This window comes from Lepidochelys kempii, chromosome 1 (genome assembly GCF_965140265.1).
Source record: "Lepidochelys kempii isolate rLepKem1 chromosome 1, rLepKem1.hap2, whole genome shotgun sequence".
Lineage (NCBI taxonomy): Eukaryota > Metazoa > Chordata > Testudines > Cheloniidae > Lepidochelys > Lepidochelys kempii.
In genome coordinates, this window is record NC_133256.1 from 118,244,713 (window position 1) to 118,264,636 (window position 19,924).

The 19,924-nt window shown below is 40.6% G+C and overlaps 1 protein-coding gene across 2 annotated transcripts in view; it reads right to left on the minus strand.

Annotated features, from left to right (window-relative positions):
• The window catches only part of EIF5B (eukaryotic translation initiation factor 5B), a 67,808-nt gene that overhangs the window by 38,668 nt on the left and 9,216 nt on the right, over positions 1-19,924 (minus strand). For both annotated transcript variants that reach the window (XM_073352308.1, XM_073352304.1), the window contains exons 2-8: positions 12,460-12,585; positions 12,296-12,380; positions 11,229-11,880; positions 10,519-10,730; positions 10,138-10,288; positions 8,124-8,219; positions 6,094-6,177 (exon numbers count right to left, since the gene is read on the minus strand). In XM_073352308.1, coding sequence (XP_073208409.1) covers positions 6,094-6,177; positions 8,124-8,219; positions 10,138-10,288; positions 10,519-10,730; positions 11,229-11,880; positions 12,296-12,380; positions 12,460-12,585 — 1,406 coding nt within the window. The remainder of the gene's footprint in view (positions 1-6,093; positions 6,178-8,123; positions 8,220-10,137; positions 10,289-10,518; positions 10,731-11,228; positions 11,881-12,295; positions 12,381-12,459; positions 12,586-19,924) is intronic.

A 19,924-nucleotide genomic window follows, 5' to 3' on the forward strand; every position in this document is an offset into this window, starting at 1 on the left:
AGTGCAAGAAATATCAGATGACCAAAGTGAAATATTTGAGAGACTTCTTTTTCTTATGGCAAAATGGCAACTGAATCTTTTAAGCTCACAAAGATAGCATTACATAACTAGCATTGCAGTGTAGCTCTAGAATAGTCTAGTGTCACTGAGCTCCCCAGAGAATTCATTATGGGTTAAAGGGGAAAAAATAGACAATAAGACATGCTGGTCTATGTAGAAGTCCTCAGTAACATATTATGCCCCCAAGAAATAAATCCACTCTCCTTTTGTGAGATCATACAATCCAACATTTTGGGTAATAGATCCATCCTACTAATGCGTTTGTGATAGTCCTTATCTATTCAACAAAGCTTACTTACATCTCAGAGGACTCATCTCTAAAGGCCTCTGCTCTTTGGACAAGATTTGTTAGTTTAGTATTTGGCTGCTGTATCACATGCACCTGTGTCAAGAACTGCATGTCCTTAATAGAATAGTCCCCAATCCATAATTATCCACATGCAAGACATTCCTGGGGGAATTCTATGCCACTGCGCGTGTGCAGAATTCATGTCCCCTGCAGATTTCTTTGCTTCCCTGCAGAAAAATGGCTGTCTGTCAGGGAAGCAAAGGAAAACTGCAAAAGCAGTCATGCATCACTCCCTAGCAGCACAGGTACATCATTTCAGGCACCCAGAGCAGCTAGCAGAGAGGTAAATCACCACAGGGCTAGGGACACCACAGCCAGTATCTCCTACCCTGAGCTGGGATCAGCTGCTAGTCCCAGCTGGAGGCAGGAGAGGATGGAACTTCCTCTTCCCCTGCAAGAAGTTGCTGGGGCTGTCTCAGACCCATGCCCAGAAACCTCCTCCAGCTGCAGGAAGCTCAGCATCCTCTCCGCATCGCTCCTCAGCTGTGGAGGGAGGAATCACTGTACAGGGAGCTGCTCCCCCATCCACCCAATCTCCCATATCCAGACACCCTTGCCAAGCCTCACCTGGTACATCCAGAACCCCCATAGCCCTCCATACCTGAACCCCACCCCACTGAACCTCAACCCCTACCTCCAGACCCCCACCCCTGCACCCAGATGACCTCCCACTGAGCTCCCTGCACTCAAACCCCCACCCTGATACCCCAACCCTGCACCACCCTGAGCCCCCACATCCAGACCCCCATGTCACTAACCCCCACCAAGCTGCACCCAGACCCCCACCCCACCAAGCCTCACTTCCCCAGCAACCAGACCCCCGCTGAGCCCCAACCACCTTCACCTGGAAGCCCCTGCAGAGTCCCATTGCCCCTGCACCTGGGAAACCCCCTCCCCCCCCCCACGAGCATCTGTGCATCCAGATCTCCCCACACCTAGACTCCCACTGAGCTGGCTGCACACAGAGTCCTCTCAACCCACACTGGATCTCCCCCACACTGAGCCCCTCCACACTTAGATCCTGTCTGCCCTACACCTGGTGTGCCTGGTACAGAGGGGCAGGGCCCCAGGGTGTTTCTGGGGCAAACCCAGGCCTTGTGCTGAATCAGGGTTGGGTGCAGCCACACCACTGAGTCAGTGTCCCGGAGGTAGGAGCTACAGGGTGATCTCCCACCTTTCTGCAGCAAGTGGCCTGTCTCCCCAATACCATGCTGGAGCCTCAGCATTTATTTATTAACAAATAAAACTTGCAGAATTTTAAAATATTGTGCACAGAATTTTTATTTTTTTGGTGCAGAATGCCCAAAGAGAGGTACCAAAGAAAAGAAAAAGAAGGTTTTGGTCCCATGGTGAGTTTTGGGTTTGATTTTTCTTCTTGCGGGGGGGGAAATGCCTATTTAGATTTAAAATGGTAAAAGAAGAGATGCTTATTCAAAGTTCTGTACATCTTAAGACATTAGTTATACAACATAACAAAACCCCAGTAATATTAAAATAATCATTCCAACAGGAAATCAGCCAGACAGACACCTATAGCGATTCCTTCCCACCTTTTATTGTTATGGTAAGCTTACTTTAAGCCCTTTCCAAAAACCCTATTAAATAGACTTTTTTTTGTAGAGTGTTGTAAGGTCACCAAATTTGGGCTATTAGAAAGACATCATGGGGCTTGGGGTTTTTTGTTTTTTTTGATGTGGTGTTGTAGCTGTGTCAGTCCCAGGATGTTATTTCCTGGAACTAATACAGCTGTAACACCACTGAACACATCGAATTTGGACTATTTCAGAGCAAGAGGAGAAGCACATTTCAGAGTCTTGGAGCCCTAAAAGCCACCCCTTTTCTTTTGTGGTGAATGGGATACAGCTCAGTCTACAATTGGAGAGGGGGCAGTGAAGAAAAAAAAAAATCTCTCTGAAACTTACTCTATTCCAGATGTATAATGCACACAACATTTAAGTCAAGCTCTCACAAAGCTGAAAGTTTCTATCAGTGCCAGCCCTGTTTCAAACAAATGTATTGTTTGAACCCGAACCTCCTTTTCAAGAACCAAGGGCTTAATAAGAAACAAATATTTTTCCCAGAAGAGTACAGCTGCTCAGGTTTCTGTACAATCATAAGCAATGAAGTAGTAGCAGCACACTTAGGTGGATCTACTGGGGAGAATACTGACATTTTGGAAGAATTTCAAGAGCACATGTATCTATTGTGGAGTGGTTATAGAGCTCCTGGTCATCCACAGTTAGCAGAGAGGACCAGGATGTATTGCAGTGGGGAGCTTAATAAATGTAAGAGAACTTCCTCAGTGGGAAGTTCCATCTACTGCAAGCACGGGCCTCTGTGTTTGTTTCTTCACAACACATGGTGTCAGAACGAGGTGACTCTCTCTCCAGGAGGAGTAAAAAAAAGAAAAGACCCCCAGACTGTCAGAATGATGAGTGAATGGAGAAAGTGGAAAATCAGGGAAGAGACCTATGAAAGCTACAGCAGGAAGGAAGCAAAGCCCTGTCTCAGCGCAACAATGGAGTCCATAGCAGAAATGGCTCTGTTAAAGAAGTTTGATTTTGGCAACTCAGGCACTAGCCTTGTTAGATCAGGAAACTGGAACAATTCCAGATGGCTTTTGGCTTAACAGAGAAAGCATAAGAATACCAAGTAAACACCCTGATATTTGCCTTGGGTTGTGCTGCTGATGGTATCCTATATGTTCTACCTCCCACTGATGAGGAAAAGAAATACTTCAAAGTGTCTTCATGGGCAGACAACAGAATATATGAAAGGGCCAAATTTAATAGGAGGTGCCAGGAAGAAGGGGGAAAACAGCTGAGATTTATTACTGCAGTTCATAGTCTTGCTCCGGTGGAAAAGGAAGCTCTAGCAGCCATTGGGCCTGTGAACAGCTCAGTCCATATCTGTTTGGCTTGAATTTTAACGTAGAAACAGCCCACATTATTGGGTTCAAAATCAACAGGATGACCTTCCCGCTTTGATTCAAAGATTTCTACTACAGCTGATGTGATTTGTCTCCCCAACACTGACTGCATACCAGGGAAAGCACTGCAGCATATACTCTGTCTAGAGCCCAAACTGAGCAGTGTAACCTTTTGTAACCTTTAACAGCTTAATATTGGGAACATTTTAGCATAAAGATAATGGTGCAATAAAACTCAATTTAGTTTTGAGGTTCAAGGTTCTAGGTCAGTTACAGAAAATTTATTCAGTAAAGGACTACTAGGTGTCACTTTGAATGATACAATCAAACTTTATTAAAAGAAAAAATGGTTAAGCAAATAGGCATGCAGTTATTACTTACATAATACTACAATTATACTTACGATTAAAGATGAAGTGTATCAATGGGGTGATCAACCTATTGATAACAGAGTGAAGTATAGCCTTATAACCCTGGAAACTAATGGGCCTTTTTAAAAAAATATAAATTGGAGCTTTCCTGCAATTTAGCAACACTGCTCCTTTATATTCCATTATACTACTAATTAACATTAAACTGCCTTTACCATAATTGTATTTCTACCACCTTCTTACTGGCTCTTTACATATTAAGCCAGCTATAACCAAAACAGAACATTAACATAACCCTGGGTCATGTCCTTGCTAACTCTTATTTTCCAACAACACACTGTCTCCAACTTATCTTTAACTTCTCACACTAACAACTTCAATTTCTGATACTCCTCTAACAATTATGTTTGGGGCCTAAAATCACCTAACTTCTTATTTCTTAATTTGAACCACCTTCTAGGCTACAGCAGCCACCAAGAAGAAGAAGAAACAACAGCTTCAGAGAAAGATGTCAAAGTCTACATTGACCTTGTTCTGGCAGCAATTCCAGCACCTGCCAGCCAACTTTAGCAAAACAGAGATGAACCATTGAAGGATGAGACTTGCCAAAAAAAAAAAAAAGGGGGGGGGGGTGTTTGAAGGAGTCAACTTCCAACAGACCTAACACCATATTGGCAGGATGTAAAGGAACTTCACACATGGCTAATGGCCTGCTTCTGAAAGGACAGAGTATTCTTAGCACTATGGTACTTCAGAAAGGGATGCTCCAAAATCCATGGGGGAGAGCAAGGTATAAACAAGTGCAGGACACAAGCAAAACCATCTGTATAGAGACCTGGTCTGAACAGGGAAATTCAGACCTTTGTAGATGGCTGCGAGATGCGTAAAAAGGGGAAAAATGAAACAAAAAACACCATGCCAGAACCATTACTCTCTACTAAGACCTATGACAGACCTTGGCAGCAGATAACCACAGATTTGTTTTTCAGGAAAAAGACATACATATATGTTTGATTTGGCTATACTTATCCAGACCTCATCAGCACAGATCATCCAAAAACTAAAATCAGCTTCTGTACGACAGGGAATACCTGAAGTCCTCATGTCTGATAATGGGCCTCAATTTACCTCTGAAGCCTTCCTAGCATGAGGACTTGGATTTTGATCATCATACAGGTAGTCCACATTAGCCCCCAGAGTAACAGGGGATGGAGAAAGCAGTTAAATCAACTTCTGCAAAAATCAGTGGACCCATATAAAGCACTCCTGGCGAGTCAACAAAACTTGTATCTGAACTTTCTCCTACAGAACTTCTGATGGGAAAAGGACTAAGGGCACCTTTACCTGTGGCACCAATGCAGCTTAAACTTAAGTGACCCAACCTGAAGGAATTTGAAAATAGGAAGCTGAAATTGAAGTTTTGTTACTGCTGAATTTTTATGTTTGGCACAAAAACAAAAAAGAACTACCTGAACTGAGACCAGGGAACAAAGTTTGGCTCAAAAACTCCCTGATATTTGGAATTGTTCAGAACTTGTCAGAAACTCTAAGATCCCAAAGGGTGGAGACTCCAAAGAGACTTCTCCAGAGATATCGGATTCATGTTCAATATTGCCCAACATGACAAAGGATCTGGGACCTGCAATTACTCTGTCAGGATGCGTGTCTCCTCCATAGGGGGACTCCATGCACAAACTCAAAAGATCAGAGAACATGGTCTGGAAGACTGATCGGACTCTTTCAAACACTTGATCTTTAGAATACTCCAAGAGTACTGAAATGCAATTCATAGGTGGACACAGTAATATAAATAGTTTTAAGGAATTTGAAATTTATTGTGAATTGTGTGTATTTACATTGGTTTATAATTCAGTTTTAAATTTTATTATAAAAAAGGGAGATGTGGAGTGGTTATAGAATTCCTGGTCCTCCATAGCAAGGACTATGGACCAGGATGTACTGCAGCAGTAAGTTTAAAAAAATGTAGCAAGCTGCTTGAAGCATAGCTCTTTGTTTATTGTCCTCACTCTTATTACTCATCACAAATGTTAAGGTGGATCACTTAGTAAAGGACAATCACGAGTTTAATACTTCCCATTACAAAGGCCACATCTTAAAAGCTTTGTTTTCTGCACATCAGTGGAGTACATTCCTGCCCTACAGCTGTTTAGTTTCCCAAGCCAATCCATACAAACTGCTCAGCATTTGTGAAAACAAACCCTTTGGAATCTAGTCCTCCTTACAATGAGAGGATCAAAAAAACCTCTGACTCCAACTCTCCCAGTAGTGCAGGTGAGAGGTTTCTGAAGTTTCTAATTGAGAATATTTTAAAATGACTATGCCGGCAACATATGCTTTATTAATTGTTTAATATTACTACCAACCTGGTTCTGAAAGAGGAATTTCTTCTTGTACTGGTGTAACTGGTTCGACAACTTCTTCAGTTTGGGAAGACACCTCCATGGTTTCTGAGATTGCAAGGAAATCAACAAAATCACTGCTATATTGTCTGAGAATAATGCCTAGGGGGATACTATCTACTTGGTTAGATACATTTTACCACTGGATTCCATTTTAAAGTCAAACTAATACCAAGAAAACAAATCACTACTATATTTTAGAAAGATCAAACCAAAATGCATGAACCTGTTGATCTAAAAGGTTAAACAAACAGCTCCCAAAGCTATGCTTTCTCAAACAACATAAACAGGCTTGAAAGTGGACAGATGTTGGGTCAATTATTGGCTAAACAGGATTACCACCCATTCAAAAAAATAAAGATTCATCTCAGAGCTACCTGCATTGGCAGAAAGATGTGATAATACAAATAAGTTTTCAGATCTCTCTCCATTCCTCAACCAAAAAAGGGGAAAATAAATCATTACTAAACAGTAATTTAAATTGGTGGTTACTTTCACAATTATCAAAGTACGATCCTTCTCACAAAGGAAAAGGAGCTACTTACAGTTCAGCAGGATTAAAAGAAAAGACCAAAAAAACCAAAAGAATGTTATAGATGTTAAAGGTGTATCCATATTTCACTTAAAACTCTTTTTGGCATATAATTGATATTATGCTGAAAAAGCTGTAACAATCGTAACCACAGGAGAACTGTAAAGCAGGAATGTCAAACACTTAGCTACATGCAATCCATTAGATATCTATATCCAACTGCTCTGACAGACTCCAATGTTTCAGAATGTGATCACCCACCCTCATTATGTTTATTTTATGGCAATTAGTTGGAAAGACTCTGTGTGTGTCTGTCTGTCCGGGGGGGGGGGAGGGAAGGGAATCAAATGTACAATCGATACAGCACTGTCTTTGAAAAAGCTCACAGAGGGCATCAACCCCCTTTCACCTTCAATAAGGGGTGGAGTGGGGGTGGGGGCTTTAACCGAAGTAATTCTAAAAGTAAATGCGTGTTGTGTCGTTTGAGTGAGGTGCATTACTGAGAGTGCTCATATTATATTAAAACCCCTCTCCACATTACAGGTTTTCAAAAGTGAATACATTGACTTTTAATAGCATACTATATTACTCTTTTTCATTTTTGACTATACTTTTGTATTGTTGTATGAAAAGGTTTCAGTGATGCGGCCCTCAGGCCAATGTACTAGTCCTCATGTGGCTCTTGGTGATTTGAGTTTGAGATCCCTGCTTTACAGGTTCATTGATAAAAGGGCACAAAAATCAAATAGTCTTATTTTTTTAGGATAAAGCTTTACTGCTTTTTCACTTCAGAAATATCAGTAAGTTTAGAACACTATAATCCCTGATGTTTAAAAAGTTAAAAAACCTCAAGCCATAACACCATGCCACCATCTACTGAGCCTTCATGATGTATATGGAGGACATGAGCCTTTTGTTGCTTTGCAATACACCTTTTTGTTACCTATATTGTTAGTGAACAAGAAAATGAAGCTGTATTAAGGTGAATGATCAAGAGTAATAGCAAAAAAGAAACTATGAAAAGTCAGGTTTCAGAGTAACAGCCGTGTTAGTCTGTATTCGCAAAAAGAAAAGGAGGACTTGTGGCACCTTAGAGACTAACCAATTTATTAGAGCATAAGCTTTCGTGAGCTACAGCTCACTTCTTCAGATGCATATCGTGGAAACTGCAGCAGGCTTTATATATACACAGAGAATATGAAACAATACCTATTCCCACCCCACTGTCCTGCTGGTAATAGCTTATCTAAAGTGATTTCCAGCACAAATCCAGGTTTTCTCACCCTCCACCCCCCCACACAAATTCACTCTCCTGCTGGTGATAGCCCATCCAAAGTGACAACTCTTTACACAATGTGCATGACAATTAAGCTGGGCTATTTCCTGCATAAATCCAGGTTCTCACATAAATCAGTTTATTCTATTATATGAAGAATTTTTTGCTGAAGTAAAATACACTCACCTTCTTTGTTTTCCTGTTGCTGTTGCTTCTTTTTCTTCTTGTCTTCATAAATTGGCCTCTTCTTTGGCACAGAATCTTTTGATGGCACTTCAACACCTGCAAAATGAGAATTAGAACCATTCAAGGAAGACAATGAACAGAACTAACCTTGGTCACCTGTAGTGACCAAGTTGGCAAACTAAAAGAAAGATAAGATGTGGTTTAAATTAAAGACCAAAGTTTTCCATAACTGCACAAACTTAGGCTAAGTGCATATTCAGACACTTAAGTGGCCCGATTTGCAAGAAAATGCCAACAACATGCATCTTCATGAGGCATTTGTGGGGGCTCAACCTCTGGAAAAAAGGGGTCAGGCCACTTATGCTTAGGCATTGAACATTAGGTACCCGGGTTTGAAACTTTTGACTGAGGTTTACATTTGGTCCCACAAACATATACATTTAAAATTTAGCAGCGATAAGGTATCATCAGTAAAGGATCCTCTATTCTGGAATTCACTTCCAAGTGGCCTGACAGCAAACCTTGTTTTAGGGTCTTTAGGCTTCTTACCTGCCATCTCTCTTTTCTTAAGCTTTTAAAGAAGGCTAAATAGGTAGTATTTTGCCTGCTGGTAAAAGTATTGTGCTTCTGAAGTTACATAATTGTGTGCCAAGTAAAAAATGAAGATCAGTGCCTTCATTTTCTACCTCATCAGAAAGATGGGACCTCCAGTGGCACTCCTCCCTCATTTGCTTTAAAATAACTTTCTAGCATGAGAGTAGAAAGTTGACCTAGTGCAAGAGGGAAGGATTGCCACTGAAATACCAAAAGTATTTGCTCCAACACCCTAGGTTCCTCTTAAATACCTTCCACACAATTACCACCAAGACCAAGACCTGCAAAGTTTGAGATCTGACAAGATTACACAGAGGTGTATAATTTTGCAATGAATCAGCAGGATTCCAGAGAAAGCTAGTTATAAACTACAGCAGTAAATGTACAGAAACCATGGGCCTTAATGAGGTTTTTTTATTTAAAAAAATTCCAACAACTTTTGTCAGAGTGCCTAAACAGTTTGGATCCTGACTATTTGAGAGCACCTCTCTTTCACCAAGATAGCACATAGTTATGCTCAGTGGAGGCACTCAAGCTAGTTTCTTCCAGATTTAAAAGGCAAGAGACCCAAGACCTCGCCTCTGGAATTCACTTCCTACTTTACTCTGCCAGGAACCAAAATTACTTACTTTCAATACATACTGCAAGACTCATCTAATTTTTCTGGCCTTATGAGATTGGGATGTCCAAGTAGTAATTCTTCATAGGCATTTATTTTTGGTGGAAACTGATACATAGATTAAGGTGGCAAATATAATATATTAGCCAATTTTCCCTTCAGGTTTTATGGTTATATTTAATAACTCTATAAGCACAGAGCTACTCTGATAACTATTGTTAAGGATATGATTCTCTCACAGAGATCACAGATTCCATGACTTTCCGCGACCTCCATGACTTCTTCCAGGAACACTGCCTGCTGCAGCCAGCCCCAGGGAGCCGCAGCCAGTGGAGATGGGAGGCCACCCAAACAACTGGCCCACAGCCAGCCCCGGGCCAGCTGGAGCAGCAGCCAGGGTTGGGTCAACCCCCACCCCAGGGCTGAAGCAGCAGTAGTCGGTCTCTGCTGCAGGAGCAATGGAGGAGCTGGAGAAGCTGCAAGCCTCGGCAGTGCTCTGTTTGTGGTACCCCCACCCCAGGGCATTTTTGGTAAATCAGGGAAAGATTGTGGGCTTCCATGAATTCCACAACCGGTCGCTGAGTTTTACTAAAAATACCCATGACAGAATCTTAATTTTAACTATTAATAAATCTGAAATAAAAATATTGCTTTCCTTGGCCACAGAAACACACTAATTTTCACATGACATTTTTGGGTATATTCTGCTTGAAGCAACTAGATAACAGAAGAAAGAATCTGCAAAGTTTTCCTTGAGCAGTAAGTGCACAAAAAGAGCTTAGATTTTACAAAACTACTTACCTTGAGCTTGGAGTAGTTTAAGAGTAGCCTCTGCTCTGGCTCTAGCTTCTCGCTGGGATTTAGTTAAAAGCTTTCCCTCCTTTTTCAAACGCTCTTTTCTCTCTTTCTCTTTTTGCTTCTTCCTTTCTTTTCTTTCTTGTTCCAATCGTTCCTATGAAAGTAAACAATGATACAGAAAAATATCACTATGCATTTTTGTGATTTATGGCATTAGTTATCAAACTACAAGGATTTATTACAATTTATAGCTGACAAGAAGGGGGACCTTCCACTACTTTCAGTGAGTTTTCACTGTATATATAGTAAGGGCCTAATCCTGCAACAGACTGAGTGGGGGTGCACCACTTCCCTAACCCTCACCCATCTGAACACATGCAGTACCTCCTCTTTACGCTTAGCTTCTAGCTCCTCAAGTCGTTTTAAGCGCTCTTCCTCCTCTCTCTTTGCCCTTTCTTCCTCCTCTTTCATCCTAGCCAAGGCTTCTTGCATAGCTTTAACTGTAGCTTTACTGGGACCTTTTTTCTTCTCTTTCTCTTCTTTCTCAACCTTCTTTTTCTTCTTGTCTTTTTTCTTTTTGTCCCCCTCATCATCAGCTACATAAGAAAAAGACAGATATTCAGGGGTGTCAGAAATTCAATTTAAAAAGACTCCAGATAGTTTAGTATTTAAAATACTATGTTTTGCTTAATTCCAGATCTGAGAAACATTGCTGATTCTGATTTCATACTGAAAAAGAAAAAAATTGACTCTTAAATCATAGCGATAAGACTCTGAAGTGTTCATGTAATAGATGTCTAAGAATCAAGCAGTGAAAAATTATGTTTGCACTACAGAGCTATAAATATATAGCGCAGTGAGAATTCACCATGTGGCACTTGCTTTCCATATACCTGGACAACGTACAGACCAGGAAAAATGCCCATGGGTGAACCACATACAATAAAATAAAATATATATATAGCTATTAAATATCTTTAATATTATTGACTTTGGAAAACGCTGCAATCACAATCACTGGTTTATCTCACTAATTATTAAAGAGAAAAAAAGAGTCTGATTGCATCGAATATTACTCTCCTAAAATTACCAACCTTCTGCCACTGTGGGAGCCTCTCCCTTTTCCCCTGCTGCAGCAGCTGGAATAGCTTCAGGAGAAGCTGCCTCTTCAGCTCTCTTTGGAATCTCCTTCTGCTTTACCTGTTCTTTACCAGCTTCCAACTCTTCTTTTTCCTTCTGTTTTTTCAGTTTGGCTTTTTCCTCCTCACGTTTTTTTCTCTCACGCTCTTTTTTTTCTGCCTTCTTCTGAGCCACTGTTTTTATTTTGAATGAAGGCTCCTCTTCCTCATCCCCACTTTCAGCATTAGGAGCAGGCTTTCCCTTTTGATTTTTCTTTTGACCCTTTTTAGATTGGGAGAAATCGTCTGATTCATCAGCACTCTCAGCAGAGGACACTGCTCGTGTACTCTCTTTACTTTTCTTAATGTTAGCTTCATCCTCTTCTGAAAGGTCCAGATTTTTATTTGATTTTTCAGTTCTTCCTTTGCCTTTTTTAAGCAATATCTCACAATCATCGTTATCGCTGCCAGAGTGAGTTTCAGTTTTTGGTTTCTGAGTCTTTTTAGATTTTGTATCCTTACCCTCCATTTCTTCACTGTCATCATCGTCAAAACTGATTTTTTTACTCTTCCCTCTCTTTTTTTTGTCTTGTTTTGAGAAGCCGATTTCTTGGTCGTCATTCTCTGGCTGGTAATCAAACAAACATGTTTAATTTTTTCATGGAAAATTAAATGTTTTCAACTGCAAAATTCGGCAATTATATACGACTCCTCTTATTGAGGATAGAGTTTGAGTAGTAGTGAAGGGATACCTGAAGTAACTAAAGACAGCCCACAATAAAGAATGCTCTACTTATTCCATCACATTTTTCTAATGCTTATCTGGGTGCAAAAGTGGTTTAAGCTAAAAGTTATCATTGTTTGCCTCTAACGCAGAAGAGTAGTTAAAAGCAATCATTACTTTTAAATATTAGTCAATTTTCATTTAGGTCTTCCTACTATACAGCAGCACCAAAACTTATGTAATCTGCGAGTAAAGGATTTGAGTACCCAAAAACTGCCCTTTTCAAAACGCTATTTGTCAATAACCCCTCAACTTTCACCTTTGCTGAAGCAGGTTCTCTGTCAACCTTCCCTCCTTGTACCTCTACAGACAGTTCTTCCAGCTCCTTTAGGATATCATCTTCACTAAAGAAAAAGTTAAAATCACGTAAGTATGTGTTTATTTGTAATTGAATACAATAATGAAAGGGACAAAATGATTTACTCAAATTCTTGTTTCTTCTTTTCTTTTTTCTTTTTGCCTTTAGATTTTTGTGGTTCCTGCTCCTTGGCAGCACCTGCTCCCTCTATTTCAGCAGCAAGAGCATCAAGGTCAATATCATCTTTGGCACTAAACAAAGATAAAATAGCTTTACTAGAAGCTCAAATTAAAAAGGAAGTTACCTAAAGGAGTTTAAGTTACCAACATGAGTACATTTAACAATTTCCACAGACACTTCAGAATGAAGCTTAAATTTTATGTATTTTTCATCTCACAGTAAATTTAAAAGAAGACATTTAGGCTCCCATCCATCTTAAAATTAAACGATATGGGAACGGTTTTGTAATGCAGTTCCACAAGTCAACTAAAATTTCCCTAAATGTACATATCAGGCCTGTGCTACAATGCAAAGTCACTGCATCCCAACCAGTATCATTGTGCACTGTCAAAATGTGAAGATTGAGTTTAGCAATCCCAAACCATAGTAACTTCAATTCTCTTCTCCCCTCCTGAGGATATATGTATACACACACACAAAATATCACAGAAGAGTGGGGGGGATCTGTATCATGCATGTTCATATGACCGTAGTTTTTTAAAGAAACAAACTCTGTAAAAATTATGTATAATAACCAAATTCCAAAACTAATTTCTAACAAATTCAAAAGAAAGCCTACCCAAAGCTATAGACACTAGTTACCATGAAGGAAAAAAAATTTGTAGGACGCAGATACAAGTGATAAAGTTTCTCCTTTAGCATTTACATCACCAAAGCATAACATAAGTCAGCGGTTCTCAAACTTATTTGATCATGCCCCCCTTCTGTGTCCCCCAGCTCTGAAGGCAGTGCTACTATCAGTGAAGTAGTAAGGGCGACAACACTATACCATGCCACCCTTACTTCTCCACTTCTGCCAGCAGCAGCACTGCCTTCAGACACAGACCTGGGCATCCAGCCAGCAGCCGCCGCTGCAGTTCTTTAGCCCCCCAGCAAGTTCTTTAAAATCTTTTTTTAAAACCTCCTAAAGCTTCTCATGCCCTCCAGAATACATTCCATGAACCCTTGGATGCCCCCCAGTTTGAGAATTTCTGACATAGCATGCTTTCCTTCAAGATATGTCCACAGGTTCATCCTTACTCAAATCAGAAGTCACAGGAAGAAAAGGCCCTTTAAATCATATAGCCCATCTTTCTGCCAGTGCCACGCAGTTCCCTATACCATATTCTACAGTGTTTTGCTCAGCCTAATTTTGGGAGTCCCAATCAAAGAGGTTTCCAACACTTCGAGAATTATTCCCACTCTAACGATTCATACAGTCATGAATTTTTTTCTTGATATGGGTCTTAAACTTGCCTCCTAATTCAATCCCATTACCTCTTGTGCCACTCTAAATAATTCCTCTAAATTCTGGGTACCTTTCTGTAACCATACAAATTTAGTTCTTCTGGTCTTTAAACTCCACCCCTCCAGCCACAATAATTATTTTTGTTCATTTCTTCTATTGACAAGTTTGAGGGAGACCTTTCTAAAAAGTATCACGTCCAGAAATGAATGTTCTATGTGCAGTTACTCCAGAGCCTCAGAGAGAGGAAATACTATTACCTTAATTTCCTGCTCCATGACCTGAAGCATTTGGGTATTCAACTCAAGACTCCCTTAGCTTACCATTTTCTCTTTTTGGCAGTGTATTACTTTGCAAGTTCATGTCTAATCTGCTACTCATGCCTCTTCTAGCCGTCAGAATCTTTACCTGAAGAGGCAGAATTTGCCATCAGTACCACATACATCTCCCTCACATATCAGTTCCAAATGCAACTATCTCACAATTACATTCTGAAATGTCTCCCTGCTATTTGATGGATTCATGAATACTGCTGAAATCTGATCCACAAAGTGTCTGACTCTGTATCTAAAGAAATATCACAAAAGAATATGCACTTCTTTGAAATTCAGATTTTCCAAGACAGCAGCAAATGTCTGAATTAATAATTGCCAAGTATTACTATTGCTAAGCTCAATCATTTAAAAAAAACACACACACTAAAACCCATCAAATTATGAGATTTTAAAAATACAGTATGAGTCCTTTTTGTTTGCCACCGGGTGTTTCAGCCAAGTTTTCAGGCTTTTCTAAGAAATCATGAGGACGTTAAGACAATGAACAAAACTATATAAAGATAGATTTTAAGTGATTATAAGTAGCAGGCGTAGAGATCAATGCTGGTTACTTAAGAAAATAAAATGTGCAGCCCAAGTTCTACAAACGAAACAGGATTTGAATCAAGCAGTGTCTCACCCTGACAGACAGTATAGTTCCTCAATACACAGGGTAGGACCCTTTTTCCAGCCTGGGACCCCCTTCCCCTGTTCAAAGTCTGTCTTCCAGATGTTTCTCCAGGTGTTGAGTTGGGGCGGAGGGGGAGGGGGAGAAGAGAGACCAAGTGATGATGTCACTTCCAGTCTTATATTTTCTTCCAGCTTGCTGGAAAGATCTTTTGCTGTGACATGGGGATGAGGAAAGTAGCGTTGGAACAGGGGAGCCAAGGCCCTCCCACTTTTTGCTGGCCATTAGGACAAGTAATGACGGGCAGGAACCCAGAGAGAAGGGATGGTGTGAGGGCGGAGCTACAGTTCAGGCACCTGTTGGACCCCCCCACACACACACACACACTTTTAGGGAGCTTCTAACGCTCCTGGATCAGGCAGTCCCCATTGCTCAAGTCTCCATTGTATACGTACTCTCACTGTGAAGTTTCTGGGATGGGCGTTGAGAGAGTGGATTCCCTATAATGGGCCATCAGCACATCTGGCTGGTCCTTTGCTGGACAGAAAGGTTGACTGTGGGCGTCTCCCAACCTCACTACATATTTTAACAACACACACTGCAAAAACTTCATACCTTGACATACAGTGATAGCACATAATATCCAACTGGATATTAACGTTGAACTGATCAAGACTTTCAAAATGATACCTCACAGTGCATACTTTGTACAAAACTATCATAATTATATGACAGTGGTGAACATGGGTATCCCAGGGTGCTACCTGAGGTACAGAGTGGCACAGTGGTATTAAATTTATACAGAGAAACAGAAGTAGTGCTGGCTGATTGAAATAGGTCTGACAGAGAACGTTTCTGACAGAGAGTAAAAGGCGGGAGCACAGAAAATACAGAAAGGGCTCCCAATCTTTCCTTTCATATGAGCCCACACTCAACCAGTTGACGCATCCCAGAATTCTTTGAGACAGTTGTCTAAAGAGGCATAATAAGAAATGACTATTGTTTCTCACTTGGTATTTTTGACAGGGGAAGTGAGCCTGGCCCTCCAGACATTTGCTCGCAACCCTCTTGGGAACTGCAATCTGTAAATTTAGAACTTCTGTGCTGGTCCATGAATTTCTCTTTACTATGCCTTCACAGTTTGGCTACACCAGGGGTGGCCAACCTGTGGCTCTGGAGCCACATGCGGCTCTTCAGAAGTTAACATGCGGCTCCTTGTTTAGGTACTGACTCTGGCGCTGGAGCTACAGGCGCCAACTTTCCAATGTGCCGGGAGGTGCTCACTGCTCAATCCCTGGCTCTGCCACAGGTCCTGGCCCCACTCCACCCCTTCCTACTCCCTCCCCTGAGCCTGCTGTGCCCTCGCTCTTCCTGTCTCCTCTCTCCCCCAGAGCCTCCAGCATGCAACAAAACAACTGATCGGGAGATGTGGGGAGGGAAGGGGAGGTGCTGATCAACAGTGCTTCCAGTGGGTGGGAGGCGCTGGTAGCGGGGGGGTGGGGGATGCTGACATATTACTGTGGCTCTTTGGCAATGTACATTGGTCAATTCTGGCTCTCTCTCAGGCTCAGGTTGATCTGGGCTACACATAGGGAAATTAAAGACCTCAACCTTAAGAAACAAATTCAGTTTTGGAAAAAATTAACCTCTTAACTATTCAAGATTCCCTTCTTTGCCAAAATTGTTGTGAGCTTCTAGGAAATTCAGTAGCTTTCAGACTAAAAAGGAATTGAGAAAGTATGCTGAACATAGTCCTACAGACTCCTGCGATAATACGTTTGCTCCCTTAGCATAGACGCTATTATGCGTATTTTAAATCAGCATTGCTCTTAAATTCAAACAAATTACAGTATGTTAAAATTAAAACATCACAACCTTTATTCTCTCTCACACACACGCTTTCTTTAGGCAAACTGTTCAGTGAAGGAGGTAATTCCTCACTCTTCATTAAAGGGCCTAATCCTGAAAGGAACAGAGAATGCTCAGTTCCCCACACAGGATCCTCAGGTCTTTACATGATTAGGCCATATACTTCTCTGTGCTAACTTGTGATCATCATCAGATGCAAAGCTATGATGTCTAGAGTGGAGACATCAATTCAGTTATAAACCAGTGCTCTATGATGTACTCTTTGATACACTAAGTATCACAAATGCTCAAAATTTAAGCCATCCACGACTGGAATCTTCTCGAACTCCTTAGTCTCTGAGCCAAAAAAACCAATACATAAAAACCCAAGGGAAGTGAGAAACTATAAAGCCCAGCATTACTGCAGATGGGATACTTTATGTACTTCCATATTTTAAAGTGTTTGAATTACTTACAATTTTAATTAAATCTGAACTTCTGGGCTTTTGAACAGTTGTCTGTTTGGAGTTTATTGATTACAAAAACATAGCAGTTAAAATTTCGACCCTTAAACATACACAACTTTGAAGTGTTTGGTGATTTCTTTAGGATTTAGTAAAAATTTAACACTGGATCAGGGAAAGAAGAAGATTGAGGGGGTACAGTCTCCTTTCTCCTGGCAGCTTCCGACGATCCCATACATCTCCTAAGGTTCACTGGAGGAGAATCTATCTACTGCTGACCTCAGGAGGTGCACAAGAGGTGTACATGGGCAAGCACATCAGTTCCTACTGAACTTTATTAGACAGCCCCCAGACTGCACCCCCTGCCAGTCTCATGGGTCTCCAACCCCCCTGTGGGCCTCCATTTATAAGCCCTAGGAGCATCAAAGCCCATCAATTCCAGCCACCACAACAAGCCTTGGGAGACATTTTGGGAGCCTCTTGGACCCTCCCCTCAAACCCTATAGCCTCTGAATACATATTATGGCCCCTCCTTCCTCTCCATCACCCAAATTCCTACACAGCTTAGAGGACTCTGCAGTCTCATATACAACAGTAAGCTTGTTTGTTTCTAAAACCTCCTAAGGCTCAAGAAAGGCTCAAAGAGACAAATTGGTTAGTCTCTAAGGTGCCACAAGTACGCCTTTTCTTTTTGCGAATACAGATTAACATGGCTGTTACTCTGAAACCTAAGGCTCATAGGATTAGCCTCCAGCGATCCTCTTAAAACTCATAGTAGGTGGTGGGCCCCCATTCAAACTACAGTTTACATGATGGGCTGCCCAGAAGACAGTAAGCTTTAAGAGGCTCACAGAGGACTTACTGTTCCTCCAGATCTCAGGAAGTTCAAAGAAAATAAAGGAGAGTAAAGCCTCAGAGCTATCACACACAAACATTCCCCAACTTCCTTAGGTCCTCTGAACTAGGCCTCACTTCGTACCTGATTTGGGGAGTGCACGGGTGCAGAAGCACAGATGTGGGGACAGAAAGAGGAGTTTTGCTGGTACACAAAAGAACAGGGAACATTTACTTCTCCCCCACCCAGGCTCTGCACAGGAAACTTAGCAATGGAACCTCTTTCCCCGCTGGCTTCTTCTAATTCCCAGCTCTGGTTTTGGTGCTGAGAATGAACCAGAGTTCTCTCATTCCCCAATCCTGATATTATTTAAAGTGTTAACTTATAGTCTGGACACCTAACCTTTACTTCTATACACTACAGACATAACCTACCACTTTTTAAAGTATTTACTGGATTCAGGCAAATGGATTTTTTTTTGCCAGGGCAAAACTCAGATACAAAGGAAAAAATAAAAAACTCAGTTACACAAACTAAACTATGAAGCAGCTACTATTACCTCACAATCAGCTTGCAAAGATTTAATGTTATATCTTAGTTAGAAAATCATTTTTGTTTATAGTTAGTACACTCTGAAATAAAAATAGCAAATTGTTAGTCCAGTTAGCTTCAAAAAGCTAAGTGATATAATTCTCAAAGGCTTCCTGCTCCAAACTCCCACTTAGTATAATGTATTAAAATAGAAACTGCAACACAAAATGTTCCAAAATTATGTAAGTGTAATGTGTTTATTAATTTCCCCAAAACCTTGCATACAGGAATCAAAGCATTACTCACCAGTCTGGAAAGTATTTCAAGTTGAAAAGTAAGTAAAGATACAGCACCTATCTCTGCTCAACCAGCTACAGAAGAGCTATCCAATAGTTCTTCTACTTATAAGACTCCAAGCAGTTGCAAGCTATTGAGTCAGAAAAGAGGAAAATCCCTAGTGATAAGCATGTGACCTGAGGAAACCTATCCCAGCGGCTTGTCTTGTTAGGGAGGGCAGGAGATAAATTGGTTTAAAAATTAAGTATTGGTATGGACTTAGTTCCACAAAACAAAAAAAACACATACTTTATGAGAATTCCTTTTCTGATGCAACATCTTGCAACAACTGGAATCTTGAAGTTCCATGTTAAAGTCATTAAGAAACCATAGTTCATCACAATTCAGATTCATGAAATCCATAAATGATGTTCAAGCATATTTATCTCAATCTTTTTTCAATAAGATTCTATATAATATTTTGGCTGCAGACACACAATGACAGCACTGCAGCAGTGTTACACTTTGTTGATGTTTGGAAGGGCGTATCTTTGTAAAAGCTAGAAAGTTAGGGGGAAGGAGGTTGTTTTGTTTTTTAAATAGAAGTCTAGGATTCTGCAGAGGTTGGTAGGTATAGAATTCCACTAGGAAAAGCAAAGTTTAAGCCATTTTTAAAACAAGATGTACACTTATAAATCAAAAGTGACAAGGTAAAAAGCAAAACATGTTTTCCTAGCCCAAAATGTTGTGAAATAATTTCACACTCATATCTCTCTTTTTAAACCAACTGAAATTAAATATTTTTGGATGTTATTCTACATTTTCAAATATATTTATTTCAATTGCAACACAGAATACAAAGTGTACAGTGTTCATTTTATATTATTACAAACATTTGCACTGTAAAAATGACAAAAAACTATTTTTCAATTCACCTCATACAATACCGAAATGCAATCTCTTTATCATGAAAGTGCAACTAACAAATATAGGGGTTTTTAATGTAACTGCACTCAAAAACAAAACAAAGTAAAACTTCAGAGCCTACAAGTCCACTCAGTCCCACTTCTTGTTCAGCCAATCGCTAGAACACACACTTGTTTACTTTTTCCAGGAGATAACGCTGCCTGCTTCTTGTTTACAATGTCACCTGATAGTGAGAACAGGTGTTCTCATGGCACTGTTGTAGCCAGCGTCGCCAGATATTTATGTGCCAGATGCGTTAAAGA